The sequence below is a fragment of the Manis javanica genome, chromosome 2, assembly GCF_040802235.1.
Source record: "Manis javanica isolate MJ-LG chromosome 2, MJ_LKY, whole genome shotgun sequence".
Taxonomy (NCBI): domain Eukaryota; kingdom Metazoa; phylum Chordata; class Mammalia; order Pholidota; family Manidae; genus Manis; species Manis javanica.
This window is the reverse complement of record NC_133157.1, coordinates 203449749-203464119: the sequence shown is the minus strand read 5'-3', so window position 1 is coordinate 203464119 and position 14371 is coordinate 203449749. Positions and strand designations below refer to the sequence as shown.

Here is a 14371-nt window from a genome sequence, read left to right as displayed (position 1 = left end):
TGCCTTGTTCTTTTTGGCAGTAGTGCGCTGCGGGCCGTCCTGCAGGGGCTGAGGCAGTGGAGGCCGGTGCCTCCTTGACGTCTGAGCCTGAACCGTTAGTTTGTTATCTGGGTGGGAGAGGCAGCTCTCTATTTCTTCTTGAGTGAGTTTTGGTATTTTATAAGTACCACTACCAAGTAATTTGCCTATTTCAGCTATTTTGTCAAATTTACAAGTTTAGAGCTGTTTATTGTATTTCCTTATCCTTTTAATGTCTTTAGGAATATAGTGATACGCCCTCTTTTGGGTAATTTGCTCTTGTTTTCTTTGGTTAGCTTGGCAGAGTTCTTTCAGGTTTATTGACATTTTTTTCCCTGCAAAGAACTAGCTTTCGATTTAACTGATTTTTTTGTCTAGTTTCATTGATTTCCATTCTGTTCTTTAGTATTTCCCTCTATATTTAGCTTTGGTTTTATTTGCTTTTCTCTTTCTATATTTTTAAGATGGGAGCTTAGATTATTCATTGGAGTTTTCTTTCTACTATGGTTTAGTGCTTTAATTTCTGTGTAAGAATCCTGTATATTTTGTTATATTTCTATTTTCACACAATTCATATTATTTTCTCTTTGCCCTTGAAATGTCTTTATCGACTCATGGGTTACCTTAAGGTGTATTTAATTTCCACACTTGAGGTCCTGTTTTTTTTTTTTAACTGTTTTGTTACTGATTTTAAGTTTATTACACTCTAATCAGAAAACATTTTGTATGAATTGAAATTTTTTCCCTTGTTAAATTTAGCTTTATGACACGGTATATGATCTCATGGCGTATGTCATAATGCACACTTGGGAAGAATGTTCATTCTGTGGCCAGGCTGCATACTGGAATGTCACTAGGACCTGTTGGTTGGTAGTGTTGGTCTGTGGTGGTGGTGTTCTAGTTACAGAATTTTCTCTTTTCAGTTGTGTCAGTTTTTCCTTCGTGTATTTCGAAGCTCTTTTGTCAGGTGAGTATACATTTAGAATTTGATGAAGGAAATCATAACATTATGTAATGTCCCTCTTTACTCCTTGTAATTTTCCTAGCTCTGAATATTTTGTGTGGTAGTAATATAGCCTTTAGCTTTCTTTTGTTTAATATTTGACATATTTGTTAATGGAGGTCAGATTCTCTTAGCTTTCCATCATCTAAGTGTCTCTGTCTCTCCCTCTTTCTTTCTCTCTCTCTATTATTTTTGCATTCATTTCACAAAACTTTTGCTTAAATAAAGATTCTCTTCTGGGTTGGCAGTTCTTTACTTTCCTCACTTTAAAGATATTATTGAACATGTTTTTTTCTCTCTTTTCAGAATTTTTAGAAAATTTTATGTAAGGTAATGCTTGTAAAAAAGGTACTATAATTTGATAATTCAAAGTTCTTAAATAAGGTCTTAGGTACATTGAAGGCTTTTTGTTTTTCACAGGTGTATAAATTGAATAGGAACACTTTGTATAGAATTTAGTTCGATCTCCTCATTTTACGAGTGATAAGTTAAATGACTTTTCTCTGGTCAGATATTCTTAGAAGAATTGTAATTGAAGCATTGTTCCAGGGAACTATATTCCAGTGCAGAGTGATTGGTAAAAGTGAAGAATATGGTGCAGCCTTGAAAATGTTAGAAAAGGAATATAAACTCGTAGTTTGAATTTTTCTGCAATGTAGTATTAATTTAGGGAAGTGCAAAAGATATGTAAATGTGTTTTATGTAGTTATAAATTTAATAACAGGCATTATAATTGGTTCAGTTGAATTCACTAAAAATGAGACAAGAGACACAAATTCTCTTGTCATTTAAAAAATTTTTGAAATTAATAAAATTGAAAACATTCAAAAATTTTAAAAATATGCTTTGGGCATGGCAAAAACTGGCTAGAGCTTTTTTTTCCCTTATTAGTTTAATGAAATCAAATTCAGGAGTTTTTAATTTTAAGTGGTAAATTTAAGGAGGTCATGATAACTAACATTTAATGTACTGCTTACTGCTCCTGAGTACTAGTCTACACTTAACATTTATTAACTCGTTTAACCCTCACAGATACTCTAGGAGGTAGGTTATTTCTTTCATTTTATAGACTTGGAAAATGAGGCTACCCAAGTTCATAGTTGGTAAATAATTGTTGTCAGGATTCCTATCTAGGCAGTGTCATTCTAGAACCAGATTCTGAAGCCTCTCATTTATAGCAGCCATTTTTGAAATTTGGTAATCTGATACAAAGGAACTGATACCAGAACCACCAGGGAATTCTGTAGTGTATCTACTTACATAATGAAGCAGATTTGGTAAGGCCATATTTTAGTGTGAATCAGGTTATGGAGGAAACAGTTGTCTATCTATGTTAAATTCATTATTTTCTCCCATTGCATTTGAGTATCTGTGTTAGAGTTGATTAAACGCTGCCAAGTAGTATCTGAAAGGAAAAGAAATCTTACTGAATTAAATCTATTATCTATTTTCTTGCATTTGAAGGTCATTAATAGATGGGAATCTTCCTGTTGTTAGAAACGTATTATTGGTACATTTTGAGTTGTTGGGCATGTTTTTAATGGTCTTCCTACTGTATTATCTCTTTTGCTGATGAGCTTATTGCATCAGAGTTAGATAAATCTTTAAGTACTGACACAGAAAGCCTTCCAGTACATGACGATTGATCTAAGTTTTAGAAGTGTATATATAGTATGTATTTACATACTATGTATAGTGGGAATCTTTTTTTTTTTTAAGCAGCACAGGTGATTGTGATGATGAGCTGGGTTTAAGAGTCCTGCACTAGTAGGCAACACTTTTTCAGTGGAATTCCACATCTAAGATAATTTTATATATGCAGTCAGAAAATGATATACTAATTATTCTTAGCAACTTTTTCTTTTCCTTTTTTCTTTTCTTATTTCTCTCCAACTGTTTATGCCAACGTGGCTTCATTCATACCGATTTCCCAAGGTTTGGGAGAGCAGCATAAAATTAGAGTCAGACAGCTGATTGCCCAGCAGGATGTCGTCAACTATCCCAGCACAGACCCTGAAGGACCCTGAGATTGCAAAACTCTTCTCCAAAGAAGATCCAGGGAAGCGCTTCAAAGATCTCATAAAAGTTGGCCAGGGAGGCTTTGGAGCAGTGTTCTTTGTAAGTGTTAAAGGCTTAATGTCAGTGACCAGCATTTATTTAATATACAGTCCTGGCAGTGTAAAAATCAGTAATACAAAAAGACATAGGCAATAGTCTGTTTTACAGTCACTTGCATTAGGTGTATATAAAAAGAGATCATTTTATTTATTGAGCTTCTTAGATTATTGAAAAAATGGGAAAGATACTCGGTTTTAATTTCCATGTTGTTTACACTACTTTAGCAGTTTTATAACTTACATTGTAATTGAATCAAATATTGCAAAACACTGACTTACGTAAAGTCCCATACACACATTTCATTATTATTCATTCATTATTTTTTCCTATTAAGATTGCTTTTTTTTTCTCAGCAACAAGTTTTGTATAGATGTTTAATATTTTGGTAATATTACAGATTTAGTTTTTTCATTTTAATGGGTACCTTAAGAATAAAAGAGAAAATGTGTTCCAAATTCTTAACAATTTGAACTTTTCACTTATTTCCTATTCATAAATTAGAGGTAAAAGTAAGGTAGTATAAACTCCCTCTGCAATTTTCCTACCCAAAGGCAGCTGCTGTTAACATTTAAATAAACATCCTTGCAGAGTCTTTTTGTGTACACATGTTTTATGTGTGTGTGTGATGTAGGTTATGTTTGTTTGATTTCTGGATTGGACACAGAATAAGGGAAGAGGCACTCAGAAAGCAGGTATTTCATAAACAACCTTTTTTCTGTGTTACAGTTTTGTCTGAATGTAAGCTTCTCCCATTGTTCTCCTTAATACTACTCTGGAGAAATATAGAATAAAAGAGGAAAAAAATATACAGACTCTTAGAAATGGGCCCAATAAGAGAAGCTGTTGAAAATATCTCTGTCATGTAGCCATTCAATGTGTGTCAGTAGTATTTTTTAGTTGACTTGTTTTATTAAGTGTAATTTATATACAGTAAATGCAGATATGTTAAATGTACAGTTTGATGAAATTAGATAGTTATACGCCATACAACCAACAATTCAAGATACAGAATGGTGATAGTTGTGGGGAATAGAAAGAAGTAGAAAGAGGATAGAATGATAACTTGTTTTACCTCTTTTGATAATAAATATTTAGTATATTAAAAGTTAAAATTAAGTCATTATGTATGGGGGGGGAGCCGCTAATAGGCAAGCCAGAACAATGAATTCAACTGTATTTGGGCTATAACCACACTGGAGTAAAAACCAAAATTAATACGAGTAACTTTCATACACAGTATTTTAGCTGTATACCCTCTGTCTGGTTGGGAAGAGGAAAGTGCAAACAAATCTTCAACTCTTCTCCGTAAACTTGTTTCATATTGGTATGGGTGTGACAGTTCTGAAACTGTGTGTTAAAAGATTGAGCAGTGAATAATTTTGATGTCATTTTGGACTCAGATCCTAACTGAAAAGAATGATAGAAATAGGAAATTGGCAAATGTAATGAAGAACCACGTGGGACTAGATAGGTATTGGATAGGAATTTGTGGCATTAATATGAACTAATTACATGACATATATATTTCCTAGCTCTCTCTTCTGTAAGATTCTAGTTGCGTCGATATCCTAGTAGCAACAAGCACACTTAGCACTCAGATCTTGGATTCCTCACTACATGGATCAAGAGCTCTTGCAGTAATGGTTCATTCTATTGTGGGGACAAGGATCATAAAAGATAAGCTTTATAACTTGAACCAGAAATGTAAAAAATGCTTTTAAAATGAAAAATAGGACCTTTCAAGAGGATGCTAGAACCAGCTTGAAGATGCTCCCACTGGCCCCATCTGGAACAATTTGAGCATCAATATAGACATCTATTGATTATAACCCATTGAATAAAATAGGAATTCCTAATTTCCATGACAGATATAGGATGGATAGATAGAAAGGGAGGGCTTTTCTTTATAATAGAATGCTGACTGGTAAATGTGAAGGGAATTGTAGAGTTGGGAAAAACCAGCATTTTGAAATCATCATTGCAAAGATTGCTCAGGGCTAGAATCTTCAGTGGTTGCTAAACCTAGGGGGAAAGTTTGATGAGCAGAATATTTATATAGTTTAAAAGTATCTCTGCACAGGTTGCTAGATACAAAGTAGGAAACAGTGGTTATAACTATATACATTGGAAAGAAACAGTTACACACCTTGAGTGGGTGATGAAAATTTGTAACCAGTGATAAACAGACATTGTATGCATCCAGATATGATACCCTGAAAAGGACACAATATTACTCATGTAGTATTTCAGCCAGAGATATGTAACCAGAATCTAATCTTGAAGAAGCTTCAGACAAACACAAATTTAGTAAGGTAAGTACTGCTGTGTAGTCTCAAAAAATGCCAGTGTCATAAAGGACAAGGAAGAGTTGAGGAAATTGTTCCAGATTAGAGGAGATGAATAAGACATGATAAGTAAGCACAACTCGTAATCCTGAAGGGACAGAGAAACATGACTGTGGACATTAAATATTTTTCTGTTGGTTTTTGTGTGTGTGTGTGATAGGCAAAAGTAATCTCATCTCAATCTGATTTAATTTTAATATAATCATCATTACTAATGAGTTTGGATTTTAATAAATTACAGTCACTTTAACTTACTATTTTAAAGTAATGCTAGAGCTACAGATTTTGCAATAATAGAGTTTGCCCTATAATCTTCACCCAGATCCTTTAAAGTTTACAAGTTTCATAACCACAGAACCTTTATCAAAACTAATAAATCAACATTGATACACTGATACTATTAACTAAACAACACACTTAATTCAGATTTTCCCAGTCTTTGTGCTCTTTTCTGTTCCGGAATCTACTCCAGGTGACCGCACTGCATTTAGTCTACCCACTTTTGAACTTTATCTTGTGCTAATTAGAAATGCAGCTCTTTAGCAGAACAATGAAATTAGACCCTTACCTCATACCATATGTGAACATTAAAATTATAAAACTCTTAGGGTAAAACTGCATGACCTTGGTTTTGTCAAAGGATTCTTAGAAATGACAACAAAAGCATGAACAAAAGAAAAACATAGATATTGGATTTGATCAAAATGTAAAACTTCTATGCTTCAAAACTGAAAAGACAACAATAGAATAGGAGAAATTATTTGTAAATCATATGTCCGCTAAGGGACTTGTGTCTAGAATATATAAATAACTCTTACAACTTAATAAAAAAAAGGCAACCCAATTTTTAAACGGGTAAAGGATCTGAATTGACATTTCTCCAAAGATGTAGAAATGGCCAAAAAGCACATAAAAAGATGCTCAACATTCACTGGTCTCAAATCTTGAAAACATTACTAAGTGAAAGAAACCAGTCACAAAAGACCATATATTATATGGTTCCAAAGTGTACAGAATGGGCACATCTCCAGAGACACAGAAAGTAGATTAGTTGTTCCTTAGGGCTGAAGGGGTGAGGAATAGGGATAGGAGAGTGATAGCTAAAGGGTGTGGGGTTTCTTTTCTCTGTTTTTTTAATGGGGAAAAAATTTGAGGTAAGGTACACATAATATAAAATTTACCATTTTAACCATTTTTAAATGAAACAATTTGGAGTTTCTCTTTAAGGTGATGAAAGTTCTAACATTGTAGTTATCGGTAAATTGCATATATCTGTCATATTGATCAGTATTGCCATACATCTGTTAGTGCACTAAAAGGTATAGAATTACAAACATTCAAATGGGTGAAATGTGTGCTATGTAAATTATATCTCATTAAAACTGTTAGAAAAGAATATAGCTGGTTAGACCTATTGACTAAAATCAAGGGGCTCACAAATTGATGAGTAGAGAACATTTTGGAAAAATAAATTCATATTCGAGATCTTATGCAGATAGATCCACTTCACCCATTATGTTAAGTGGTGCACGTTTTCCTTAACTAGTCTGCTAGTAATTGAATTTGGAAGGTCATTAGTTGTTCCAAGGAACCACTTAACAGAATATATATATATATGTATATATATATATATATACATATATATATATATTTTTTAAGGAACTCTATTTATGTATACTTTACATACCTGCTTGTCTAACTTTTTAACAGCTTTTTTAAGATTTAAGTTACTCTCTGTTCACCAATTTTAAGTGTGCATTTCATAGATTTTTAGTAAGTGAGATTTTTGTAGCCATCACCATAATCTAATTTTAAAACATTTTATCTTTGGGAATTCATTAAAGACTGAATTGAAGATGAATTCTTCCACAGATGACTAGAGATGATTAACCCTTCTTACTGAACTCATATGAAATGTTTTGCAGCTATCCTCTTGTGCCTTCTTTATATATCATCTTTTTTTTTTAAACTCATAATGAGAATTTGGCTCTTACTTTCTAAAGGGTTAACTTTCATGTTTCTGCTTTTGCTTTAATTTTTTAATCAAAATTCCACAGCAGTGGTAAATAGTAATGGTGATACCATTTTAGCTGTCTTGTCTTAATTCTAGTTAATAGCTGTTTACACTAGACATGATTTATCATGTTGAGGAATTACCTTTCCTGTGTGGGTTTTCTAAGAGTTTGGTCTTCCCTGCATTAAATATATTTAGAGTTGGACTCTTTCTGCATTTTCAGCATTTATTAAGCGTTTATATGTATAAGTATATATTTTCCCCTTTGATTTGTAAAAAAAAATATGGCAAATTATGAAATGTTTTCCTGTATCAAAATTTTGCATTTATGTGGTAATATATTTTATCCAAATGAAATATTCTTTTAGGTAATATTTGGTTTTAAAATTTTATTTAGAGTTCCCTTGTCTACATTTATAAGTCAGATTGGTACCTAACTTTCTATCTTGCGCTGCTTGTGAGGGTTTAGTTGTTGGGTTAGACTGCCTCCTTACAATTAATGGGGTAGCTTTCCTTTTTCTCCCCTTTTATCCTGGGAAGTTCCCCTAGAGAAACTGCTCCACTCACAACAATTTTAAAGACAATTAGTATTCTTTTCAATCTTCCACCACTGTTTTACTCAAATTATTCTCTAGATCAATTTTAGTAGTTCTTTCCTAGAGAATTGTCCATTTCATTGAAATTTTGACATTTACAGGCCTACCATAGATTGTACTAGTCATTTTGTTTATTTATAGTTCTATTCAAAATTCTATATTTTTCCTCTCAAGTAGCTCATTCAAAGATAAACATGCATTATTTTTATTTCTAAAGTACCAGCTCCTTGATAATTTGATATGCTTTTTGTTATCTATTTACTTATGTTTTTAATGTTCTTTAAAAGCAGTTTTGGTATCTTTTTAGACATGGTAGTTTATAAATGTTTATTTTTACAGTGGTCTTCTGTCTTTTTTAGGCACGAGATGTGCACACCAGTGACGTGGTGGCTATCAAGAGAATACCTTATAGTGGACAGAACGCTGTGGAGGTAGGTGAAATATATATGTTTGTATTGGCATGTTAAAGAAAGCCATACCGTTTTTAATTGGGGATAGGTGGGAATTTTTTCAAAAAATGTTGAAAAATATACAAATACTAAGGTTTATCTCAGGGAATTTTCTTCCACAGACTCAATGTGCCCATTTAACCTGTACCTAGAGCCATAAACAACATTCCTGACATCCCAGAAACCTCCCAACTGTATCCCTTCCTTTTAAGTTTCTTAGATATGTGCTGCTGATACGAGTTTAATGTTTTAAATTGTTGTTTAGCAGATTATTCTATAATAGAGGGATTATCATGTCTGAGAAAGTAAACTAGAATAAGGTACATTTGACAGTAAGTATACTGGATATAAATTTTTAATGGCTGAGAAATTATTTAACGGCTGTTTCAAATAATCATCGGCAGCTACATATCAAGTCTGAAAAATAAGGCAGTGGATAATAATCTGAAAAATAAAATTACTGATACTGTATTGCATGTACTTTAGTTCATCAGTATTCTGATTAGTTCTTCCTTAATTGTGTAAGGTTATAAAATTAATTTCTAAGTCTGTTCTCTTTGTCTTTCTTTAATTCTTTAAAAAATTTATTTAGTTTTAATTGTGGTAAAGTAAACAAAACAAATTTACCATCTTAACCACTTTGTGTAAGTTCAGTGGTGTTAAGGACATTCACATTGCTGTGCAACTATCACCACCATTCATCTCCAGAATTCCTCAATTTGCAAAAGTGATATTGTACACCCATCAAACAATAACACCTCATTCCCTCCTCCCCGAAGCCCTTGGAAATCACCTCTCCAATTTCTGTCTCTATCAATTTGACTACTTTAGGTATCTCATGTAATTGAAATTATGCACTATTTGTCATTTTGTGAAGACTGGCTTGTTTCACTTAATATAGTGTCCTCAAAGTTCATCTGTGTTGTAGTGTGACAGAATTACCTTTCTTTTTAAAGCTGAATAATATTCCTGTGTCTGTGTGTGTGTAAAAACACCACATTTTGTCCATCTACCATTTGTAAATGGACACTTAGTTGATTCTACCCCTTGGTTATTGTGAATAATGCTGTTATGCACATAGGTATACAAGTATTTCTTTGAGTCCCGGCTTTTAAACTTTAGGGTATATGCCCAGAGGTAGAATTGCTAGATCAGTCTTTAATTTTTAAAGGTTTTGGCTTTCTACATTTCTGTAATCTCTGTTTTGTGGTAAATATTGTTTTTTGTGATAATCATACTTATGGGTATGATAACACTGTTGTGATTGATCACTGTTCCATTATGTCGATACCTAAAAATCTCTTAATAGTTTCTAAAACCCCTAAAAAACCTCCGTTTTTTACAAGTTGAATTTTATTTGCCGTTCTACAGTATAACATTAAAACCAGCTTTCATAGCAGACTTGTGCTGGAGTCTGTTTAATTAGTCATGCCTAGAACAAAAAGTTTCACCTAGGGCATCATCTTCTCTCTTGTAATATTGTGTCCTTCCTGGAAGTTTTTTTTACATTGAAGAATACAGGTTTTAGCTTGGTTTTGTTTTGAGAGTTTGCCTCCCAGAGCACTCAAATTTGAAATGTAAAGCCCATAAAACACTTTCTGAAGTTAGCATCTTACAGCTTACACATTTTACACTGTGAATATCTTGCTCTATTTTCTTGAGGGCTTATGAAATAACATAGGAGATACAGGATCTTAAAATCCAGTGCAAAACATTTTTTAAAGTTCTGTATTCTAGTTCCCCTACCTTTAGAAATATGATACAAGCCAGCGGTAAAGCTTGGAAAAATGGAAACAAGAACAAAAAACAGATTCCAAGTTCCCATCCCACATCCACTAAGCCTCTAGAGTCTCTGGGTATGGACCCAAGTACCTGTATTTTCAGTTCCCTGATTGCTTCTGACAAGTCACCCTACTTAGGATATGGCCTAAGTTTCTGAAGTTGTCATAGAGTAGCTTTTATTGCTGAAGGTTTATCTGTTACTTACTAGTAGGCGTCAATGGGAAGGTTCTTCGGGAAATCCTGTAGGAAAATGTTTCCATGCTGCTTGGTTTTTCTGTGAACTTCCCTCTGTTATAACCTAAGTGTTCACTAGCATTTTAGAATATGTGCATTTAGGAATTTAGGTAATTACTTGATTTGAGTTTAAGCAGCAGAACAAACATAACATTTGGTAGACAATATAAGCCAAAAACACAACAGCTGAACTTTAAGGTATGTAAATTACACAACAATAAAGCTGCAAAAAAAGAAGGGGGAGGTTGAACTCTTGAAGAAAAACCACTAAATATAGTATATAGTTTTTAACCGGCTTGGTGTGTGGTTGTAAAATTTTTATAAGACTCATAGATAATAAATTTTATGAAAATAAAAATATGTCCTACCGGGAATGAATTTTATGTTATTGGGTTGTAAACTATATGAATGTAATTTCTTTAAAACATATTAGTTTGACATTTAAATGTTACAAATAAAGCAAAGTTGTATGTTCTTGTTAACTTTTTTATCTAATAATTACTTTTGTACTTATATTGTTTTCTAAGGAAAGGCAACTGTTCCTAATTCTTTCCTTTATTCTTTTTTTTCTCCCCACAGAGATGGCAGGATATTATTAAGGAAGTCAGGTGCCTACGAACATTAAAACATCCCAACATTGTAGAATACAAAGGCTGCTATTTACGTCAGCAGAGAGCATGGGTAGGTATCTGCTCTCCCCTTGCTGTAATTTTAGTAGGTTTAGTTTATAATTAAGTCAAAAATGTCTCAAAATAGTTGTGTAAAGCCACGCACAAACACCTTGAAATGTTAGCTCATACTGAGAAAAGAGGAGCAGCTTTTCCTGAAACTCTTAGGCAGTAAGAGATGACGGAACTTTTGCCGGTTGACTGCAGAGATTCAGCTGACCGTTACGTGCACGGGAAAATGTTCCGATGTATGTTAGCGGTGTCATTCTTCAAATGCTTTGTCAAACATTTGTTGAGAACAATCCTATCAAAGGATGAAAATCAGCATTTATTTTTGACATAAATGTATTGTAAGCTATTTAACCGCCAGGGTCTTGGTTGGAATATTGGTGGTGAATCCTGGTGAAATCTGAACTGATTGTGATTCTTTGGCTGAATAATACTGAAGGTAGAAAATTGGGACATTTTATTGTAGAAAATGGAGATTAATTTTGCCCCGTTGAAACTAAGATAAGGTAGTAATCTTACAATGGTATAGGCATAGTAATTATGTCTTTTCAGAGAAAGGCTAATTTTTCTTTAAACAGGAATGACCTTTTATTTTTAATAAGCTACAGCTGATTATCATTTTAGTATACAGAACTTAGATTTATTTAGATTTGTAATGTTTGGTTTAATTTGATGGTAATGGTACTCCTAAATTTGAGGCTGTGGTAAAAGAAAAAACAGTGGCAGAGAGGGTAGGCTGCCTCTCTGTCTTCCAGGTTTCTGCATCTGTAAAACAAGGATGATAATAGGGTCTCCTTCCAGAGGCGGTTATGAGGATTAAATTAGTTAATATATATAAAATACCTGGCACATAAGAGGTGGTCTGTGTTTGCTTTATAGGAAAGATTTAAACTATAACCTAAACTTTGTATATATAGTACCAGAGGACGATTTTCTGCTTCCTAACAATACCAGTATTGCTACTATAGGTTAATATTAATGGAATATGTATATTCCTTTATAGCTTTAGTTAGTAATTATATGAAACACACATCTTCTACAAGCAGTTATATGTCGGCATTATAAAAGATTAATGTAGCATTGGTTTAACTTCATGTATGCATTTAACAAGTTCCAAAATGTATACTTATATCTAAAGGTAATTGATAACTAGAGTTTGTTTCACTTCAAACTATCTTCTTGATCTCCTTGGTGAATTTATTTTATCTCATATAGAATCTTTTTATTTTAATAGTGTATTTTAATGTTTTTATCATTTTTTCCCCTGTAGCTTGTAATGGAATATTGTTCAGGATCTGTTGTAGATTTGCTGGAAGGTAAGTTTCCTTTATTTATTAAGAAAAGAAAAGTATTTGTATAATAAAATGAGAGTTCATTCCCTAAGAGATTTTTTTAATAATGTTACAACTTTCCAGGAAGAGACAATCGTTTTTGCTCTTCCTGGAAAGTTTTAACATTATTTAAAAAATCTCTTAGGGAATGAACTCTCATTTTATTGTACTAAATTCTAGAGTCTCAGCGTGGTATGCACTGTCCTCATTAAATACTATGTTTTAGCATAACAGATGAGTTTTCTTTCATTATGATTTAAGAGGCATTTTTCTGCATTCTTTATCATTTAACTTGATTTGTTCCTTCTGTTCAGAATGAAGATACGTAGGAATATAAAAAGGGAAAGCTCCTCTTTCATTGTTTTATAATCATGAAATAATTGTTAAATGTTAACTTAGAGGAAAATTAGCTGTGAACTATAATAACTAGGCACAACTGCGCACTTATTAAGTTCAATTGCTTTGTTTTATTATCTTGGAAAGCAAAAAATTCCTTCTTGCTAAATGTTAGTTTTTTTAAATTTGCCCATATATTAGATATGTGTATATATATTTTAAAATAGAAGTGTTCTATAGAATAATTATTTTCAAATAAAATCTTATTTTAAGTTCACAAAAAGCCATTACAAGAAATGGAAATAGCAGCAATTATACATGGTGCTCTTCATGGATTAGCCTACTTACATTCTCGTGCCATGATCCATAGGTAAGTACTTTAAAAATTACCATATATTAATATGCAAATTTCTCAGACCTAGAATTTATTAATCCTGAAAGCTTTGTTGGTTTTTGCTAAATAAAAGTATTCTGGAGTTTTGCAAACTCATATTTTTTTAGGTTATCCATGTCTTAAAATGAATACACTAATTTATTTGATCTCTCTGTTGAGAATAATTTTTATCTTTTTCTACACATGCTGCTGGACTTTCCGAAGTATGTGCACTTTATAGATTTGTGATAGAAATTTAATTATAGAAAAGTTTAATTTGTGAAGTGGAAAAGACGATAGGGATTATGTATTCTTACTTGTTTCATTTTACAAATGAAGAAACTGATGCCCCAATTTGTGACTCACTTCTCAAAGCTGATGAAGGAAGATAGATCAGACTAGAGCTAACCTAGACCTTTTGTCCTCCTGGTGACTCATAATGCCGGGTTTGTTCCATTGATACCATGACAGAGACAAGTAAAAGCTACTTAACACTCTATGCTTTTGAGATAATCCTTGATAATCCTTGATAATGGATAGTAATTTAAAGATTAAACCATCATAAACTACATTTTTAGCATTGGTACTGGTTTTGCCTGTTTTTAGAAGGAAGGTAGCATTTTAAAAATTATCTATGTGAACCAGACAATACATAGTAAACTTACATAATAGAGTCACTGCAAATTAATGGGTTATCAGTTTTTTAGATGAGGGTAGTAAGGTCCAAGAGAAATCCACATGCATAGTAAATAAGAGAATGAAAGAGTTGGAAGCAGAATCTAAGGTCCTCTCAACTTCAAAGAACCTTCCATTTAAAAAAAAAAACAAATGGAAGAAAATAGATTGACATAATATTATATCCATTATAATACTATATAGTATGAATTGACAAGTGCTTAGAAATTTTTTTCTTTTCGAATGCTATAGTGCCCATTGGGCATACAATACCATTATAATTTTCTTAGTTCACATATACATTGCTGATTTAGAAAAGAGTTTAAAAGTAAATTTGGGATCATTGATATTACCTTACCCATGTGTTTCAGTTTTCATTTCATATTTAGGTAGGAGAACTATGATAAAATTTGGAATGGT

General features: G+C 32.6%; 1 protein-coding gene across 1 annotated transcript in view; it reads left to right on the top strand.

Annotated features, from left to right (window-relative positions):
* Positions 1-574: 574 nt before the first annotated feature.
* LOC140847986 (serine/threonine-protein kinase TAO1-like) overlaps positions 575-14371 on the top strand; it is a 173418-nt gene continuing 159621 nt past the window's right edge. Inside the window, exons 1-6 of the mRNA XM_073230033.1 lie at positions 575-985; positions 2957-3139; positions 8454-8525; positions 11139-11240; positions 12507-12552; positions 13177-13273. Of these exons, the coding sequence (XP_073086134.1) occupies positions 3008-3139; positions 8454-8525; positions 11139-11240; positions 12507-12552; positions 13177-13273 (449 nt within the window). The 5' untranslated portion in view covers positions 575-985; positions 2957-3007. The remainder of the gene's footprint in view (positions 986-2956; positions 3140-8453; positions 8526-11138; positions 11241-12506; positions 12553-13176; positions 13274-14371) is intronic.